This window comes from Mandrillus leucophaeus, unplaced genomic scaffold (assembly GCF_000951045.1).
Source record: "Mandrillus leucophaeus isolate KB7577 unplaced genomic scaffold, Mleu.le_1.0 Scaffold374, whole genome shotgun sequence".
Classification (NCBI taxonomy): Eukaryota; Metazoa; Chordata; class Mammalia; order Primates; family Cercopithecidae; genus Mandrillus; species Mandrillus leucophaeus.
In genome coordinates this window covers 297,016-316,412 of record NW_012103965.1, presented here as the reverse complement: position 1 = coordinate 316,412, position 19,397 = coordinate 297,016, and the positions used below count along the sequence as shown (strand labels likewise).

The following is a 19,397-nucleotide window of genomic DNA, read 5'->3' as shown; positions in this document are numbered from 1 at the left end:
CTCGGGGAGGCGTGGCGCGCCCACGGCACGTGATAGGGCGCCGCAGAGGTCCCCCAGGTTCAATTCTAGCTCTCGGGGTGGTGGGGCGGTCGCAGGCGCCTCTCCAAGGGAGCTGATTCATTGTCTGGTAGGCCCTCTGCAGGGCCCAGGTGGTGGCCCAGTGGCAAAGCGCCGTTGGTCCTCCGTTTGAAAACCATGATCGCGGTTAGTGGAAAGAGTAGGCTGAGTCCTGATTTTTAAACTAGACGGTGGGTACACTGGTGTTCTCTCTTTACACACAAAGAACAGATAGCTCCTGAAGGGCCCTTTGATAGTCTCGCAGCACTCATTAGTGATCAGCTGTCCCCCCTTTCTCTGGAACTTGGCAGCTTCATGTTGGCACCTATCACAGACGCTGAAGGCATTTAAATTTTATTTTAAATCAACCAAAGCACAAAAACCCAACCCATATTTCAAAAAAAACTCCAAGGTGTACTACTCGTTTGTTTCTGCCATCCTGCCACCTTACAGTCCCTTTTTTTTTCCTATTCTTGCAGGTAAGTGCAAAACAGTGGTTTTTGGGAAGCAGTTCATAACTACTCTGAAGCTATTTCGGCATTTTTTTTACTGAATTTTTTTTTTTTTTGGAGACAGGGTCTTGCTGTGTTGTCCAGGCTGGAGTGCAGTGGCATGATCACGGCTCACAGCAGCCTCAAGCGATCTTCTCGCCTCAGCATCCTGAGTAGCTGGGACCACAGGCATGCACCACCACACTGGGGCCAATTTTTTTTTGTAGAGATAGGATCTATGTTGCCCAGGCTGGTTTCAAACTCCTGGGTTCAAGCTATGCTCCCGCCTTGGCCTCCCAGAGCCAGGGTGTGAGCCGTAAGCCACATGCCTGGACTGTGATTTTTTTTGTTGTTTTAATCAAACTACTGTCTGGAAGTAAAACATAAAAGTTGAGTACTTTTCTCAAGCATGTAGTTTGCTTGTTAGCAAGTAATGGATTAATTAGCTTTATTTTTTCACTCTTGTCTCAGGGTTTTTACTGGGTAACAATTTGTAATAAGTTATTTATTAGGCACAAACCACTGGTCAGGAACTGTAAGCCCATTTTAAAAAATCCTCAGTATCCTTAGAAGTTACAATTGGCATCTTACAGATGAGAAAATCAAGGTTAGAAACAACGTCATTTGTCCAGATCATACAGCTACAAGCAAATAGGATCAGGATTCAAATCCAGGCCAGTTTGACGCCAAAGTCCTTGCTCATTCACTAGAACCAGCTATTCAATTTTTGTTTTTTGTTTCTGTCTTTTGCTGTAACTGTCTATTCATTAATTTCACTCCTTCCCTTCCCTGGGTGAAGCTGAAATTTATGTAGCACGTAGTTCAGACTGCTTTGAAGGAGCTAAATTTAGTATTAATACATTGACTAAGTTGATGCAGGTTACTGTAGATACTTTAAACAGACACAATAAAGACAAGGATCATAGATGTGACCTCAGTTTGTCTTGGAATACTTTTTGTTCCTCTTCTTTACCTATTGGTTTTTACATTTGTAGGATTCAACTCAGGATGTCGGCCTTCCATGACATCCCCAATCTGGGTTAGATGCCCTCCTGTGATGCTTTAGCATCATGGCCTTACATCTAACAGCACTTGTCACACTAGTCATGTGCTACATGATGATGTTTTGTTCAGCCACAGACAGCAGATACAATGGTGGGATGAGAAGTGGGGGTGGAAGTCAGTGAGACTGATGATCCTGACCTTTTGTAGGCCTAGCATAATGTGTGTGTTTGTGCCATGGTTTTTAACAAAAAAGTTTAAAAGTAAATAGTAAAACAAAAAAAAACTTAATAGAAAAAAAGCTTCTAGAATAAGGGTATAAAGAAAGAAAATATTTTTCTACAGCTGTACGTTTGCATTTTAGGCTAAGTGTTATTACAAGAGTCAAAAAGTTTATAAAGGCCAGAGGCAGTGGCTCACCCAAGGTCAGGAGTTTGAGACCAGCCTGGCCAACACGGTGAAACCCCGTCTCTACTAAAAATACAAACCTTAGCTGGGTGTGGTGGTGCATGCCTGTAGTCCCAGCTACTCGGGAGGCTGAGGCGGAAGAATCACTTGAACCCAGGAGTCAGAGGTTGCAGTGAGCCGAGATCATTCCACCGCACTCCAGCCTGGGCGACAGAGGAAGACTCCACCTTACAAAAAAAAAAAAATTTCTAAAAAACCCAACCTGGACAACAAGCGAAACCTCATCTCTACAAAAAAAAATTAAAAATTACCTGAGTGTTGGTGGCCAACACCTATAGTACCAGCTATACAGGAGGCTGAGGTTTGAGGATCACTTGACCCTAAGAGGTCAAGGCTGCAGTAAGCCATGATTGTGCCACTAAACTCCAGACTAGGCGACAGACACTGTTTCCCAAGAAAAAAAAAAAAAACTCTTACAAAGTAAAAAAGTTACAGCACGCTAAGGTTACTTTATTGAAGAAAAATATATATATTTTATATATATAACATATATATATAAAATATGTGTGTGTGTATATTTTCAAGAGAGTCTTGCCCTGTTGCCCAGGCTGGAGTGCAGTAGCGCGATCTCGGCTTACTGCAACCTCTGCCTCACAGGTTCAAGCTATTCTCCTGCCTCAGACTCCTAAATAGCTGGGATTATGTTACCACACCTGGCTAACTTTTTTTGGTATTTTTCTAGTAGAGATGGGGTTTTGCCATGTTGCCTGGGCTGGTCTCAAACTCCTGAGCTCAATCTGTCCACCTAGGCCTCCCAAAGTGCTAGGATTACAGGCGTGAGCCACCACGCCTGGCCAAGAAAAATATTTTCAATAAATTTAGTATAGATTAAGTGGGCAGTGTTTATAAAAGTCTACATGTTCCAACAGTCTATAGCATTCAAGACAGTAACATGCTACACAGGTCTGTAGCCTAGGAGCGATAGACTGTACCACATAGCCTAGGTGTACAGTAGGCTATACCATCTAGGTTTGTGGAAGTATATAACATGATGTTTACACAATGACAAAATCACCTAACGATGCGTTTCTCAGAACATATCTCTGTCATTAAGTGATGCGTGACTCTATCTGCTCCTTTACTTTCTCTCTAACATTACATTGTAAGGGTAGGAACTGTGTTATCAAGCCTGTTTTTCTAACAAAATCTATGTGTGTTAAAGGAATATTTATTGTGAGTTTACTATGTGTCAGGTACAGTGCTAGGTACTTACAATGTGAGACACAATTTCATAGATGAGAACACTGAAACTCTGAGAAATTAAGAACTTATTCAAAGTCACACAGCTGGCAAATGGGTTGCACCAGTATACCTACCTCCAGAATATATATTGGGTAAAGGATCTGTTTGCATGAACAAACAAAAAAACCATATTCTTGTAAGTATTTTTACACCCTGTACCAGGTCTATCATTAAATAAATTCTGAAGATGAACAATTTTTGTCCCATCTAAAATATTCAAAACAAAGTCCACCTGTTCTGACTCTAGAAAAAGCTGCGAATAGAGGAAATAAATAAGTTGAATTCAAATGCTGCTGAGAAAAGGTAATGTATATTATAGTTCTGTAGTAGTACTGATAACATTCAAGTCATTCTTAGGCAACAGTCTTACGTGTATGAAGTCAATTTTTCATTCCATTGTACAAAACTCGTATCTGAGAAAAATCTAATAGTTAATAGTCTCCAACACCATATGATCATAATCCTTTAGCTTAGGCAGAGATCTACTTACTAAATGAGGCGCCATCAACCTAAGGAAAGATAAGCTGTAACAGAATGAAGACAGAGGTATATCAAGTAACAGGAACATTCTTCCTTATCAGGATAAAATGTTTATCAGTATTCAAATAAAATAATCTTAAATGGAAAGAGACAGGAAAGAATATGGTTAAATGACGGAAAATGAAGAAAGAGAGAAGCCGATCATGATCTTGTGCAACATCATGGCAGGGCTAAGGTATTAAGTATCCAATACAAGGATACTTAATAGACCAAAGAATTTAAAATCCCAGGGAACTGGAATAACCAGCCACAAAAGAGGCCTCTCTTTGTTGTGGTTCACAACACAAAAGGCCATCAACTAATTAGGAAATACTAAAATTAAGAGAGCAGCAGGTTTCTTCTTGGTAGATAGCCCATGCTACCAGCCACAAAGTGAGCAGTGGAAGGGGTATTTAATGTCAAGGCTTTATTTTGAATTTCTGTTCCAGATGCCTCTCCACAGCATTCATCACACCTTCCTTCACACTCAAAGGGAAAAGTCCTTAAGAGTTTACCACATTTTGGTGTTATTTTTAGCATAAACATTTGTTCTTCTATAAGAAGTATCTCTCTGGATTCAAACCAATGTCAATGAATGTTATTTCCATTGTATAATCATTTAAAAGTCACCTACAGAGCTGGGTGCAGCGGCTTGTGCCTGTAACCTCAGCTACTTGGGAGGCTGAGGCAAGAGGATTGCATGAGGTCAGGAGTTCAAGAGCAGCCTGGGCAACATGGCAAGATCCCATCTCTAAAGAAAAAAAAAAAAAAAAAGGCACCTACAAATTGAAATTGACTTGATAGCTTAGGATCATTTTTCACCAGTCCCATGTACTTGTAGTTGATTTCAAATGTTTGGTACAGGTGACTGTAAGACTTCAAGTATTCCATGAAAACACCATTCATGTTGGGATCATAAAATTACATTTCTGGGATGGTATTTTTAAAGTCTGTTTTTAACTTTTGTCTTCAAGAGCTACTTTCTTCTTGCTGTTCTGACCAGTGACCTTTTTCCTGTAAAGAGCAAAGTAGGGAAAATGGAATAAAAAATTCTAGATATATTTACTTTCCATAACTCTACCACCAGTTTAATAAACATTTACTGAAACCTACTGTGTATCAAATAACGGGCACCAGGAACACAAAGATGCATTAGACATGGTCTCTGCCCTTTAGAAAATCACAATCACCTAAGTGAGGCAAAACCATCACAGTAAACTACATTACTACATGCTATGACAGATAGATTCGGATCCTGACCTAATGAGTTCACACTGATTCAGTGCTTACTAAGTGCTAGAAACTGTTATTAAGTGCTTTACGTGTATTAACTCAGGTAATTTTCCTAACAGCTTATGAGGAGTATTCTAGTATTATCCTCCGTTTACACATGAGGAAAATGAGGCACAGAGTGGTTGAGTAACTTGCCAGTCATCACTTACTGGTAATCCATGTTAGATATGAATCCTATCATTCTGATCCTATAGCCTAGTGAAGGTCGAATGTCATTAACTAAGTGGTAACAGACAAAGGAAAAAAGTTTTGAGAAAATAATCAATGTTTGCAAACTATTATTACAGTAATACAAAGTTCTTTGGTGTGTACTAACTCATATAATCCCAAATCCCAACTCTACACAGGGAAGTAGATACTAGAACCAGTTCTTCTGGCTCCAAATGCAGTTCCTTCCCCACTCACTGCATGGGGCCAAGTTTGTGGTGCCTGAAGTGAGGTCCACTAAGCAACAAGGATTCAGGTCTGTAGCTCAATGGGGAAGTTGGGGCTGAAGATATGCCCTTAAGAGCTATGAGCACAGAGGTATGAGCTGAGCCTATCGGCATGGGTGGGATCATGAAGGAAACATCGACAGTGCAGAGGGAAGCCAGAGTGGGATCATGACAGGTCTTGCTTGTATGCTATGTTAAGTAGTATGGCCTTTACACACGAAGAAAATGGAGACACAACCAAAGCACCCGAAGCAGGGGGTTGATATGACAAGATTTGTATCAAGTGTCTTCGAAGTCTTAGTACAAATTAAGTTTTAATAACCTCAGAGGAAGGCAGGTGCAGTGGCTCATGCCTGTAACCCCAACACTTTGGGAGGCAGAGGCAGGCAGATCACAAGGTCAGGAGATCAAGACCATCCTGGCCAACATGGTGAAATCCTGTCTTTACTAAAAACACAAAAATTAGCTGGGCATGGTGGTACATGCCTGTAATCCCAGCTATTCAGGAGGCGGAGGCAGGAGAACCACTTAAGCCCGGGAGGTGGAGGTTGCAGTGAGCCGAGATCGCGCCACCACACTCCAGCCTAGCGACAGAGATTCCATCTCAAAACAAAAACAAATCAGCATTTAAAGTATAATTATTTAAAATACTGATGGATCTTATTAAAATTCAACATAGTCACCATCTTATGTTCTAGTTGGTTTTTGACCTTTGTAAAAACTTTCATCAGTTGCTGCTCAGTGCCTGAAAGGACTGCATTTGTTATCTTGGCTTTAAGACCATCCAAAGAGTAATGCATGCATAACAGTTCTGATGTGACCCACTCCTCTCCCACCAACAGGTCTATTAAGACAGATTAGGTGACCAAAGCGGCCAAGCATAACAAGGTTCGCTACCAATCCACCGGTCTACGTGTCACCCAGAAAGTGTTGCGACAGAAAATTAAAATTTAAAAATGTTGGCCAGGTGCAGTGGCTCACACTTGTAATCCCAGCACTTTGGGAGGCTGAGGTGGAAGATCACATGAGGCCGAGAGTTCGAGACTAGCCTGGCCAACATGGTGAAACCCTGTCTCTAGTAAAAATACAAAAATTAGCCGGGTATGGTGGCGGGTGCCTGTAATCTCAGCTACCTAGAAGGCTGAGGCACGAGAATCACTTGAACCTGGGAGGTGGAGGTTGCAGTGAGCGGAGTTTGCACCACTGCACTCCAGCCTGGGCGACAGGGCGGCAGAGCAAGACTCCATCTCAAAAAAAAAAAAAGTGAATGTGAAGCATTCCCAAAACTGAATTAAGTACAAATGGAATTAAAAGGATTGATCATTCAAATATACTTTTTTCAGTTTGTAGCACTTTTCCTTCCTAAGTTATTAAAACAAAAGTACGATAAAATTTTGGGACACTATATAAATTGTATATTTGAACTGACCTTTATTCCTCATAGTCAATACCAACATGTGAACTCTTGTTCACTTATTACAAAGTACACTCTAATTTTCATGCCTCTGTTCATCTTGTTGCCTTCTCCATGCCTAAATTTTACCTATCCTTAAAGACAGTTCTACTTTGTTGAAACTTCTGTAACCACACCAATTCACAATCATCTTTCTCTTCTCTAAACTCCTATTTTATTTAAAAACCAGTCTCTAATTTTCTGTCATGTACACGAATCTTCTTTCCGCAGCTTCAGGAAAGGAGTCTCATTTTATATTCATTTGTATATCCTACCACCACCAAGTACCTTGCAGGACAACTTGGTAAATGCCTACTGGTTATGGAAACAGTTTTTTCCTAATGACTTCTCTATAGAACAGATGTGAGGTAACTGGATATAAGCATTAGCATATTTCACAATGGTAATATCCTAGGCCACTGATAGCACTCTCAGGGGGAAAAAAACCCAACAAATTATAGACTTGAACAATTCTACTACAGTATATAATAACCTGGTTCTGGTACAATGTGAAGAGTGCCATTTTCCTTAAATAGTGGAAAGAGTATAACTGTTCAGAATATCTTGACCTATCCTTTTCAAAATATAAAGCTTCCTAGTATTACTGGGCAAAATAAGGGAGTCTATATGTACGCTAAAAAACTATGCTTTAATATCCTCATAAAACTCAGCTAAGCTAGCACAAATTTACCTAAGTAATACTTTTTACAGCTGTTACAATGTGCATCTGCATAAGCCTGAGATCATATTGAAATCCTGCCCAGAATATGAAGGAGCTTCAAAGAAGACTAGATTCATGTAAGTCAATGGTCCTAACTACTGGCCTTAGTAGCATGTCTTAATGTGGGTTGTGTAGAGAAGGTGGGCAGTACAATTCTAATTTATAAGGAATTGAAATAATATTTTCCAAGATGGAAAAAAGCAGATCATCAACATATTGACACAGAAAAATTCCAATATTAAAATAAATTCCTGGCCGGGCACGGTGGCTCACGCCTGTAATCCCAGCACTCTGGAAGGCTGAGGCGGGTGGATCACCTGAGGTCAGCCTGACCAACATGGTGAAACTCCGTGTCTAATAAAAATACAAAAAAATTAGCTGGGTGTGGTGGGCAGGAGCCTGTAATCCCAGCTATTTGGGAGGATGAGGCAGTAGAATAGCTTGAACCCGGGAGGCAGAGGTTGCAGTGAGCCGAGATCACACTACTGCACTCCAGCCTGGGCAACAGTGCGAGACTCCATCCCAAAAAAACCAACAAACAAACAAACAAATTCCCCAATTATAGGCAACCTAAAATATATTATTTTTATCACATTTTATAACAGACTGTAGTATCAATTTTACTTCTAAAAATTTACCCTAAGGAAAAATAATGCCTACTATAACTTTATGATGGTGTCAAACAGCCATTTTTCTTACCACATACTTACCGTTTATCCTTAGCTTTTTCTAAGAAACATTTTGGAGTTGTACTAATGCTCTCCCTTTCCAATGGTTTCTTAATCATCTTTTTCTTTTGTTTGCTGAAAGTTACAAAGTAAAAGAGGAAACAAATTAAGTCCAACTTCAATTAGAAGAGTTAAAGCTAGAATTAGTTTTGATCCTTGATCACAAAATTCATTTTTTGTTTCTTTGAGACGGAGTTTTGCTCTTGTTGCCCAGGCTGGAGTGCAATGGTGGAATCTCGGCTCACTGCAACCTCTGCCTCCTGGGTTCAGGCGATTCTCCTGCCTCAGCCTCCCGAGTAGCTGGGATTACAGGCATGCACCGCCATGCCCAGATAAATTTTTTTTGTATTTTAAGTAGAGATGGGGTTTCTCCATGTTGGTCAGGCTGGTCTCAAACTCCCGACCTCAGGTGATCCGCCCACCTCGGCCTCCCAAAATGCTGGGATTATAGGCGTGGGCTACTGCATCCGGCCACAAAATTCATTTTTTAAAACCATTTACTGGTTTAAGGTGGGGCTGTTAACTACTTTAACAAATGAGGTCACCTAATAGCATTTAGAGAGCTAACTCAAAGGGATGATAAATTCAATCCACCTTTTAAAAAGCTACTGACTGTGAAAAAAATATGTCCTGTGCCAACCTTATATCCTATGTTAACAAGCATCAGAGTTTGATTTTGATCAATTAAGTTTTTTACTGGTTTTATGAACCAAAATAATTCTTAGCATATTTTGCTTATACTGAATACTTTTAAAAGAATCTGAATACTTAAAATTTCAAGGATAAGGCTGGGTACAGTAGCTCATGCCCATAATCCCAGCACTTTAGGAGGCCGAGGCAGGCAGATCACTTGAGGTCAGGAGTTTGAGACCAGCCTGGCCAACATGATGAAACCCCGTCTCTACTAAAAATACAAAGATTAGCTGGGCGTGGTGGCACACACCTGTAATTCTAGCCACTTGAGAGGCTGAGGCAGGAGAACTGCTTAAATCTGGAAGGCAGAGGTTGCAATGAGCTGAGACTTCATCTCAAGGAAAAAAAATTTAAAAAAATAAAAAATAAAGGATAAAAAACTGGCAAGGAAATAATATATAATATTCACAAGCAGTTTTGGGCTGGGCACAGTGACTCATGCCTGTAATCCTAGCACTTTGGGATGCAAAGATGTAAGATAGGATCACTTGAGACCAGGAGTTCAAGATTAGCCTGGTTAACATAGCAAGACCCCATTTCTACTCCCCATAAATCTAAAAAATATTATAGCCAGGCATGGTGATGCATGCCTGTAGTCCCAGCTACTCAGGGGACTGAGGCAGGAGGATCACTTGAGCCCAGGAGATCAAGGCTATAGTGAGCTGTGATCATGCCACTGCATTCCAGCCTGGGCAACAGAGCAAGAAAAAAAAAAAAAAAGAGTGTATATACAAAGAGACAGAGAGTCTAAGATCCAGGTAAATTCAAGATTGTACCTTAGTAGTTTCTGAAAACCTTTTATGTATTCTGGTACAGGACACCCGGCCTGCTGTATAACATTGGCAACGCTGAAAAAGAAACCCATAAACTTGTATCTTGCTAAACGGATGTTTATGAATGTAAACCCTCTGCACAACGTTAGAGGGAACTAAAACTACACAAAGTAATCCACAAAGTGTTCTGATATGTTATCAATTATTACCTGATGTAAGCACATTGGATTACAGAGAGAAGTATCCACTGGGCTGAAATTAATGCACTGATGAATAACTAGAGATAACACTTACTTCAACATTTATCAAATCCTATAAAGCTGGTAAACTCAATCAATCTTGGACGAAGCACTGACTGACGACAGAGTCAAGCTTAAATTCATTAAGTGGAAGTGCCTACTATGGGGCTGGCACTGTTGCCAAGTTTTTTGTGTATAGTAACTTCTTCACTCTTCACAACAAGCCTGTGTTATAAATACTGTCACTATCCTCATTTCACAGATGGAAAACTGAGGTGCATAGTTACACTAATTATTTGGGTCATGAGATTCACATGCTTGCAGTTGCTGAGGCCTATGGTGGATCTAGGTTGCTGGAATATACCCCTCTACACACGCACACTTGAATCTGCTCAAAGCGATACAAAGGCTGACAGGTGGCAGAGCCAAAGCTCAGAAAGCACAATCAAAATATTTACCAAAACCAATAAATAGATCTAAGTACAAAGCCCCTTTGGCCAAAACTAGATTTCATTACCTAGAAATGTAAAGTGTTATCAATCACCATCAACCAAAGATTACTGTAGACAGTCAAAATGCAGGAAACTTATCTTCTACATTAAAATCTAACGTCAAACACTGAAAGAGTCCTGTGAATCTGAAACTTACAATGAACATTATTCCACTTTGAATATGCATTTCCAAAATCTAATAATGGAAGGGCAAAAACAAGGCCCTTTGATCATTTTTCCTTTCCCATGGCTAAAATATGGTTAACTAACACCATTATCAGTAGACTCTGGGACGTAGCCGTTCCGTAATTATCTCTTAATTGAATATACATGTAAGAATAATGAAGCAATTCTGCCAATAGCACTAGGTTATTTTTTCTAATTTACCTTCTTAATAATGGTTTATCATCTTCAGTGAAAAATGTAATTGCTTTTCCCTTATTCCCTGCTCTTCCAGTTCGACCTAAGAAAAATCAGACCATTAAAAAACACATTTTGGGTGGACGGAGGCTCTCAAAATTCGTTTACAAAAGTCACTGGATTTTCATAGCACTAAGAAATGAGCATGTGTGCCAGGAATAGCAGGGGTGCTAAGACAGATCAGTGGGTGACAGAGGGGAAGGAAAAAAAGACAACTCACCTATCCTGTGGATATATTCCACTGAGCTGGTTGGAAAGTCATAGTTGATCACCAAGTTCACACCTTTAAAATCAATCCCTCTTGCTAGCAAAGCCGTACAAATCAGAACCCAGATTCTTCCTGCTCTGAAACTGTGGACTGTGTTATCTCTCTGGTTAACAGAATATATATTAAATTACTTTAGAATGAAAACAGGTACTTCATAAATTTAAAGTCAATAATTTAAAATCAAGTAGCTCTTCTGAGTTTCAAAGTATACATTTGACTTTACCTGCTGTTGTGTTCTCTCTGCATGAATAACATCCACATTAATACCTTCATATATGAGCTCATGAAAAAGTTCTTTAGCCCTTTCAATGGACTGAACAAAAACAAGAACAGGTGGATTGAAACCCTAAAAGAAGGCAAAAATTGGCACACATAACTCAATCAAGAATACAATTGGTCAGTATTTCATATTATGATTGTAGCTTCTAAGAACCCAATTCAATTTAATGTACTTTCTTGGCCAAATTTCTTGGGCTAGTGGTCTAACTCTGCCTCCATCTTCCTCACCATTCTCTCCAATTGGTTATTTCCACTCAAATTCAACTATATTCTCCATCTTGCTAATTCCAATAATCTTGTCTAATCAATCCCCCTACACCCCTCTACAATAACAGATGCCCAAACTTTGAAATAATCATCTCTTGACTTCTGTGCCTCAAAACCTTTTTTTATTCTGCTTAAAATGAAATAACTATCTTTTTAATTCATTTGGTTTTTTGGGGTGAAATTTTTTTATTCTTATGGATTTAGGGGTACAAATGCAGTTGTGTTACACAGATATATTGCATACTGGTGAAATCTGGGCTTTTAGTGTACCCGTCACCCCAGTGGCGTACACTGTACCCCACAGGTGGTATTTCATCCCTCATTAACTCATTATTATCCTAATTCTGGTGCTCTCCCCAAGCTTAGTTCTTGGTTCTGTTCTTTCAATATAATCTTTATTTTACTGAGCTGAATCTCTACTACTAGCTCTACGCAAAATTTTTTTTAACTACATCTGATGTCTGTGTATCTAAGCAAATTATTTTTACATTTACACTATCAAACCCTTACTCTCTCTCAAACCAGCTTTCTATCTTTTTAACTGTTCATATTAGAGTTTTTTAGCCTTTTTTCCCCCCTTTTTTTTTTTGAGACAGACTGTCGCTCTGTTGCCCAGGCTGGAATACAGTGGCGCAATCTCGGCTCACTGCAACCTCTGCCTCCCAGGTTCAAGTGATTCTCCTGTCTCGGCCTCCTGAGTAGCTGGGATTACAGGCGTGCGCTACCACGCCTGGCTAATTTTTTTGTATTTTTAGTAGAGATGGGGTTTCACCATGTTGGTCAGGCTGGTCTCAAACTCCTGACCTGATGATCCGCCCACTTCAGCCTCCCAAAGTGCTAGAATTACAGGCGTGAGCCACCGCGCCTGGCCAAATTTCTTAGCCTTTTTATGATGGTTTAAACACCTCTTTTGGAATCTTATGAAAGCTAAGAAACTTTCCAATAAGTAACCACTCATTCGCACAAAAATCTTACATATAATTTTAGAGGGTCTGCAGACCTCCCAAAGGTCATACATGGCTAAAAATCTCTGGTGTATAATCTCCAAGTGAATATCCTGGAAAACCTTAAATTTCCTAGTACCAAATGATTCTCTTAAGAATATTAATAAAATACATTTAGCATTTACTACGTGCCAAGCACTATTATATAATAAGTGCTATGCTTGTACTAACAAATTAATAGTAAAACAGCTCTACGAGGTAGATATTATTATCCCATTTTACAGACAAGGAAAATGTGGAAGAGAGGTTAAGTTGTGCAAAGCTGCAGTGGTGGAGCTAGAACTTCTACCCAAATAGCCTGGCTCCAGAGTCCATGCTCTTAACCACTAAAGCAAACCATTTCTATAGTCACCAGGTACTTGCAAACTTTTCCCTTTCATCCTCCAACTATACGTAATGTCCCACCACTAAGGCTGCTGCCCTTATTTCTTCCTCATCTCTGCCTAGCCCAGTTTAAAAGCCTGATTGGTTTCCTTACTTTCCATCTTTCTCATTATAATTCACCTTACATATTACTGTTTAACTAATTTTCCTTAAAAATTATGTAGTCACAATTAGCTGGGCGTGGTGGCAGGCACCTGTAGTCCCAAGTACTCGGGAGGCTGAGGGAGAATGGTGTGAACCCAGGAGGCAGGGCTGGCAGTGAGCCAAGATAACACCACTGCACTCCAACCTGGGTGAAAGAACGAGACTCTGTCTCAAAAACAAAAACAAAAACAAATTATATAGTCACATTCTTCAAAAATATCCTGTCCCCAACTTTCCTGTCCAACCTGGTTTTCTTTAATTCCATACCATAAGCTGTTTGCCTTAGACTGGTAACTGCTTCATTAGTCTTCAAACACATGGTGTTCGCTTCCATCTCTTAAGGCTTTACTCAAGCTGCTCCCCCAGCCATCCTTGCTCTTCCCCTTCACCTTTTTTTTTTGTCTTGAAAATCTTTCAAGGATCAGTTTAGTAGCATTTCTTCTATAAGGCTCAACCAATTCAGCTCACCCTGATAGCCCCATTATGATGATATGGATGCTTAAAAAAGTACTCTTTAGCCCTTTATGACAGTTTATCAGAGACTATCTTACAGAAGTGTATTTATTTTATCCCTCTAAATAAGACTAAATTCCAGGGGCAGAACTTAGGAGATTTCTTGTATTGTCCAGCGCTGACACCTCAGTACTTAACTTTCAACTATGCCTTCTACTCAGTACTTACTGATAGGATAAAAACAGAAAACCCCATTCAGTGTCCTACAACACCCCAATTCTTCTATAAGAAACCAGCAGAGGGATGGAGCAGACAAATGTGGAAAAATGAGATTCTCAGGGCATCAGGTAGATTGTTTCCTAGCCTAATCTGAGCTGCAAAAAGACAACTCACCATATTCTGAGAGGCAAGCTTCTGTCCGTTGGGATAAGAGTTGGGACATTATGCTTCTTAACAGTTTACTGCTAGATTACTAAATAGGATGCAGATGATCATATAGTTGGCACAATGTACTTTCTTATCAATTTACCAGTGGATTACTGAATACGAGGTAAGATGATGATGACACAATGCTACCACTGTAATAGCCTCCCACCAGAAATATAAGACTTGGCAAACTTTACCAAAATTCAAGAAGGTAATCCAAATATACCTTTTTAACAAGTTCTCTCATGGCCAGAAGTTTTCCAGTCTCAGATCCAACAAAGAGAAGCTCTTGTTCTACAGTTTCTACTGCAGAATTCCTGAGAAGAAAATATACCTTGTAGTTTGTAAGAGTCAATTTTTGCTTTTTCCCCCTGAACTCTAAATCAATGAAAAAATTTACACACAACTCCAACAAAATCAATTTTTCCACTGTCAATATTAATAAGTACTTAATTTTTTATACTTTAACTTGAAGACAAAAATTGTTATTTTTAAATGCTTTCTTCTAATTTTAAAACTATCTTGAAATGCCAACCATTAAAACTTATGTTTCAGTCATGAATTTTCATGTATCTGATTAATTATAAAAAATTTCTAACTGTAAAATTATTGAGTAAAATAATAAAAACATTTTTAAGGTTGTTATTACACATGGTTAAACATTTTTCATAATGATTAGCAAAGATTTATTTATAGACCAACAGTTGGGGGTGAGATATATTAAGACTTTATTAATACTCTGTAAGATGTTACAATGTACTATGTTGTATCATAAATATTTTTCCCATTCTACTGTCAGCCTTTAAATTATGTTTATGTGAACTCATTCTGCTTTCCCTTTTTTTAAGATGGAGTCTCACTTTGTCACTCAGGCTGGAGTGCAGTGGGGCGATCTTGGCCCACTGCAACCTCCACCTTCCAAGTTCAAGCAATTCTCCTGCCTCAGCCTCCCAAGTAGCTGGGACTATAGACATATGCCAATTTTTGTATTTTGGGAAGAGACAGGGTTTCACCATTTTGGTCAGGCTGGTCTTGAACTCCTGACCTCAGGTGATCCACCTGCCTCTGCCTCCCAAAGTACTGGGATTACAGGTGTGAGGCACCATACCCAACCTTGTTTTCTTCTTATACACAGGAATTTTAGGTTTAAAATAGGGTATTTTTTACAGTTCCATTGGCTACTTTTTCACTTAATATGTTATTACAAACACTTTTTCATATAGCTACAGTCTTTCTACATCATTTCAGGGGTTACATAATAATCCATCAGGTAGCAATATCATAATTTCTTTAAACTTTTTTTTATCACTGAGCATTTATTTACCATAAAATGCTCCCCAAAATATTTTTTAAACAGAAATATAAATCAAGTGGCTCAGTAACATCAGATTCTTCCTCTGTGGTCCACTTATTTAAGTCATCAAAGAAACTAAATCTTCTGGGTGGCCACAGAGCTCATATTATACTCTGTGGATGGAAAAAAACACCTAAAAGCATGATAGGAATGTTAACATGATATAAAAACCTTCTTTTAGATTATTCTAAAACAGAACATCCTTGAACAATCTTGGCTTAAAAGAACACATTTCAATCAGTAAAACTCTCTCCCTTGCCAGTCTCAGGCCAAGACACCTATTTCCTTCAGTCTTAAAAAAAAGACTTGTATTTAAAAAAAAGAAAATCAATGGGATAATGTTGAAAAACAATTAAATACCTTGCTCCAATGGACACACTGATGACATTGTCCAAGTTGAGTTTGCACCACTGTTCAACATCATATGCAAAAGTTGCACTGAACATAGCTCTTCGGACCTTGTGGGATGTGCAGGCCAGGAAAATGGAAGCCAGCTGGTCTCTGAACCCAGTTTTGCCATCTTCAAACAGTTTATCTGATTCATCTACTACAAGCCACTCAACACTAAGAAATAACAAAACAACTTGTGGATATTGAACTGAAAGATCCAAGACACTTCACTAAACCATGGGGGCAGTGGACACATGAGAAAGTCAAACTATGATGCTGCTTCTCAGATCCACTTTATCATACCAGAAAAAAGAAAAGAAAAGAAAAATAAGCAGGTGATATGGTTTGACTGTGTATCCCCACCCATATCTCATCTCAAATTGTAATCCCCATGTGTTGAGGGAGGGACCTGCTGGGAGATGATTGGATCATGGGGGCACTCTCTCTCTCTCTACCCCCGTCATCTGCCACCATGTGAGATGTGCCTTGCTTCCTCTTCTGCCATGACTATAAGTTTCCTAAGGCCTCCCCAGTCATGCCCTGACTTGTGGGTCAATTAAACCTTCCATTCTTTATAAATTACCCAGTCTCAAGTAGCTGTTTAGACCAGCATGAAAACGGACTAACACAGCAGGAAAAAGGTAAAAGCTAGATAAACATAGCTCAATGTACCTATTCCAGTAGCCTCAAAGATACAAGGTTCCATTAACGACAACAGAGCTTTTCATAAACTTCACTAACTCCATCACCATTGCTGAAACATGCAAAAAGGTCTAGGGGAATTCTGTACTAAATGCTTATCAAAATGTGTAACTTTCTTCCAGACCAGATAGTTTTCTTTTATATGAGTTTTTTTTAAAAAAAAAAAACATTATTCTCAGTGCCAACACTGACGGAAGGTAGCAAACAGCAAGCTCCAAAGGGAAAAAATACAAGCAATGGAGGACAAAATGTAATCAACGGAATGAAAAATACATATGAAAGACATGAAAATATCATCTATACCTTGTTAGGTCGATTCCTGGGGGATCTTGCTTTAATAAATAGATTAGTCGATTTGGAGTAGTCACAAGAATATCTATAGGAAAAACAAATGGTAGAAATTGCAAAAATCAGGATTTGTCTCTCTCGAACTAGGAATTAAGCCTCCTCAACTTCAGTTAATAGCCTGAAGTGGGAAGTAGTCAGAGCCAACACCACAAAACTATTATATCCCTACTTTCCTTTTATTGTATCTGAGCAGCTTTCTCTTTTTCTTTTTTTGAGACAGGGTCTTGCTCTGTCACCCAAGCTGGATGGAGTACAATGGTGTGATCAGAGCTCACTGCATGCAACCTCAAACTCCTGGGCTCAAGAGATCCTCTGGCATCAGCATTCTGAGTAGCTGGTACTACAGGCACATGCCACTGCACCTGGCTAATTTTTATTTATTATTATTTTTTGAGATGGAGTCTAGTTCTGTCACCCAGGCTGGAGTGCAGTGGCGCGATCTCGGCTCACTGCAAGCTCTGCCTCCTGGGTTCATGCCATTCTCCTGCCTCAGCCTCCTGAGTAGCTGGCACCACAGGCACCCCCCCACCACGCCCGGCTAATTTTTTGTATTTTTAGTAGAGATGGTAAATTTTTTTTTTACTTTTATTTTTGTAGAAACAAGGTCTCCCTATGTTGTCCAGGCTGGTCTTGAATTCCAGGGCTCAAGCAATCTCCCTGCCTCAGCCTCCCAAAATGCCGGGATTACAGGCATGAGCCACAACACCCAGCCTCTTCTCCATTTCTAAGAGGCAGGAACAATTTAATTTTCAAATCTTTTTTTTCCCCAGGAAAATCATTTTTTTAACATGGAATTTTATGCAGAGGCCCAAGATTTAAAAAAACAAACAAAAACAAAAACAGCAACAACAACAGATGAAAGCTTATCTCCAAGTGGACAAGTCAAAAAACAAAAAGAAAGAAAAGTAGATGAAAGCAGATTCTCTGGCTGATATAAGGGTGAGGATGTAAGCCATTCTTTCTGTTTTTTTAAAGATGGAGTCTCACTCTGTTGCTCAGGCTGGAGTACAGTGGTGCAATCACAGCTCATGGCAGCCTTGAACTCCTGGGCTCAAGCGATCTTCCCACCTCAGACTTCCAAGTAGCTAGGACTACAGGCGTGCACCACCATGCCTGGCTATTTTTTTTTTTTTTTTTTTTTTTAATTTCTTTTAGAGATTGAGTCTCGCTATGTTGCCAAGGCTGGTCCCAAACTCCTGGCCTCGAGCAATCCTCCCACCTCAGCTTTCTCCATACCTGTAGCTGGGATTATAGGTGTGAGCCACTGCACCCAGCTATGTGTGCCATTCTTGTCTGCCAGAGTATTTCCATGGCAGATTAAAAATCAATGGTATAAATCAGAATTTTTCAGCCTCAGCACTGTTACCATTTTGGGCCAGCTAACTCTTCGTTGCAGGGGACTGTCTTGTGCATTGCAGAATGTTTAATAGCATCCTTGGCTATAGGCCAGTAACTACAGGCTTGTAGCACTTCTCCCCAGTTGTGACAACTAAAAATGTCTCCAGATTATTGCCAAATGTCCCTGTGGTAAAAGGTGGGGAGCAAGAGTGTCTCTAGTTGAGAACTACTGGTATATATGTTATGTATAACTTCTCAGTAGAGTGAGAAGGGAATCTCTTTAGTTCTTCTAAAATTCAAATTTTATACATACATGACTATACTTTAACAATACTTACATAGCAATTAGGATATTTATAGTTTCCAGATTCCTTACATGTTCTACATCCCATGTATGAATTCCTTACCAAACTTTTTAGATGATTTAGGTCCAAATTTCTTGGCTGCCACTGCTGCTTTGTGGATCATATGTATCCTGAATCCTGTTCCCTCAGAAATTTTTATTAACTCTCTGTGAATCTAAAAAAAAAAAAAGATAAAAACATTAGCTGCTAACATACTTGGACAAGATGTATACTCTCTTTTACATGATTAATAAATCTGTTACCAACCCATGAATATCTGAAATTAAACTCATAACTATCTGTAGATGAACCTGAAATCTCAGCATTTTGAAACTTCAATGCCTAAAAAGATTCAATAATTTCTTCAGGTGGAATAGACTAGTTCCCAGAGATAAAACTAATCGGCCGGGCACAGTGGCTCACGCCTGTAATCCCAGCACTTTGGGAGGCCGAGGCGGGTGGATCATGAGGTCAGGAGATCAAAACCATCCTGGCTAACACAGTGAAACCCCGTCTCTACTAAAAAAAGACAAAAAAATTAGCCGGGTGTGGTGGCGGGTGCCTGTAGTCCCAGTGACTCGGGAGGCTGAGGCAGGAGAATAGCATGAACCCAGGAGGCGGAGCTTGCAGTGAGCCGAGATCACGCCACTGCACTCCAGCCTGGGCAACAGA

At 39.7% G+C, this 19,397-nt stretch overlaps 1 protein-coding gene across 1 annotated transcript in view; it reads right to left on the bottom strand.

Annotated features, from left to right (window-relative positions):
- Positions 1–233: 233 nt before the first annotated feature.
- The window catches only part of DDX52 (DEAD (Asp-Glu-Ala-Asp) box polypeptide 52), a 34,555-nt gene continuing 15,391 nt past the window's right edge, over positions 234–19,397 (bottom strand). The window contains exons 6-15 of the mRNA XM_011990205.1: positions 18,789–18,900; positions 16,999–17,071; positions 15,964–16,167; positions 14,476–14,566; positions 11,516–11,638; positions 11,245–11,395; positions 10,992–11,067; positions 9,878–9,949; positions 8,391–8,483; positions 234–4,793 (exon numbers count right to left, since the gene is read on the bottom strand). Of these exons, the coding sequence (XP_011845595.1) occupies positions 4,736–4,793; positions 8,391–8,483; positions 9,878–9,949; positions 10,992–11,067; positions 11,245–11,395; positions 11,516–11,638; positions 14,476–14,566; positions 15,964–16,167; positions 16,999–17,071; positions 18,789–18,900 (1,053 nt within the window). The 3' untranslated portion in view covers positions 234–4,735. The remainder of the gene's footprint in view (positions 4,794–8,390; positions 8,484–9,877; positions 9,950–10,991; positions 11,068–11,244; positions 11,396–11,515; positions 11,639–14,475; positions 14,567–15,963; positions 16,168–16,998; positions 17,072–18,788; positions 18,901–19,397) is intronic.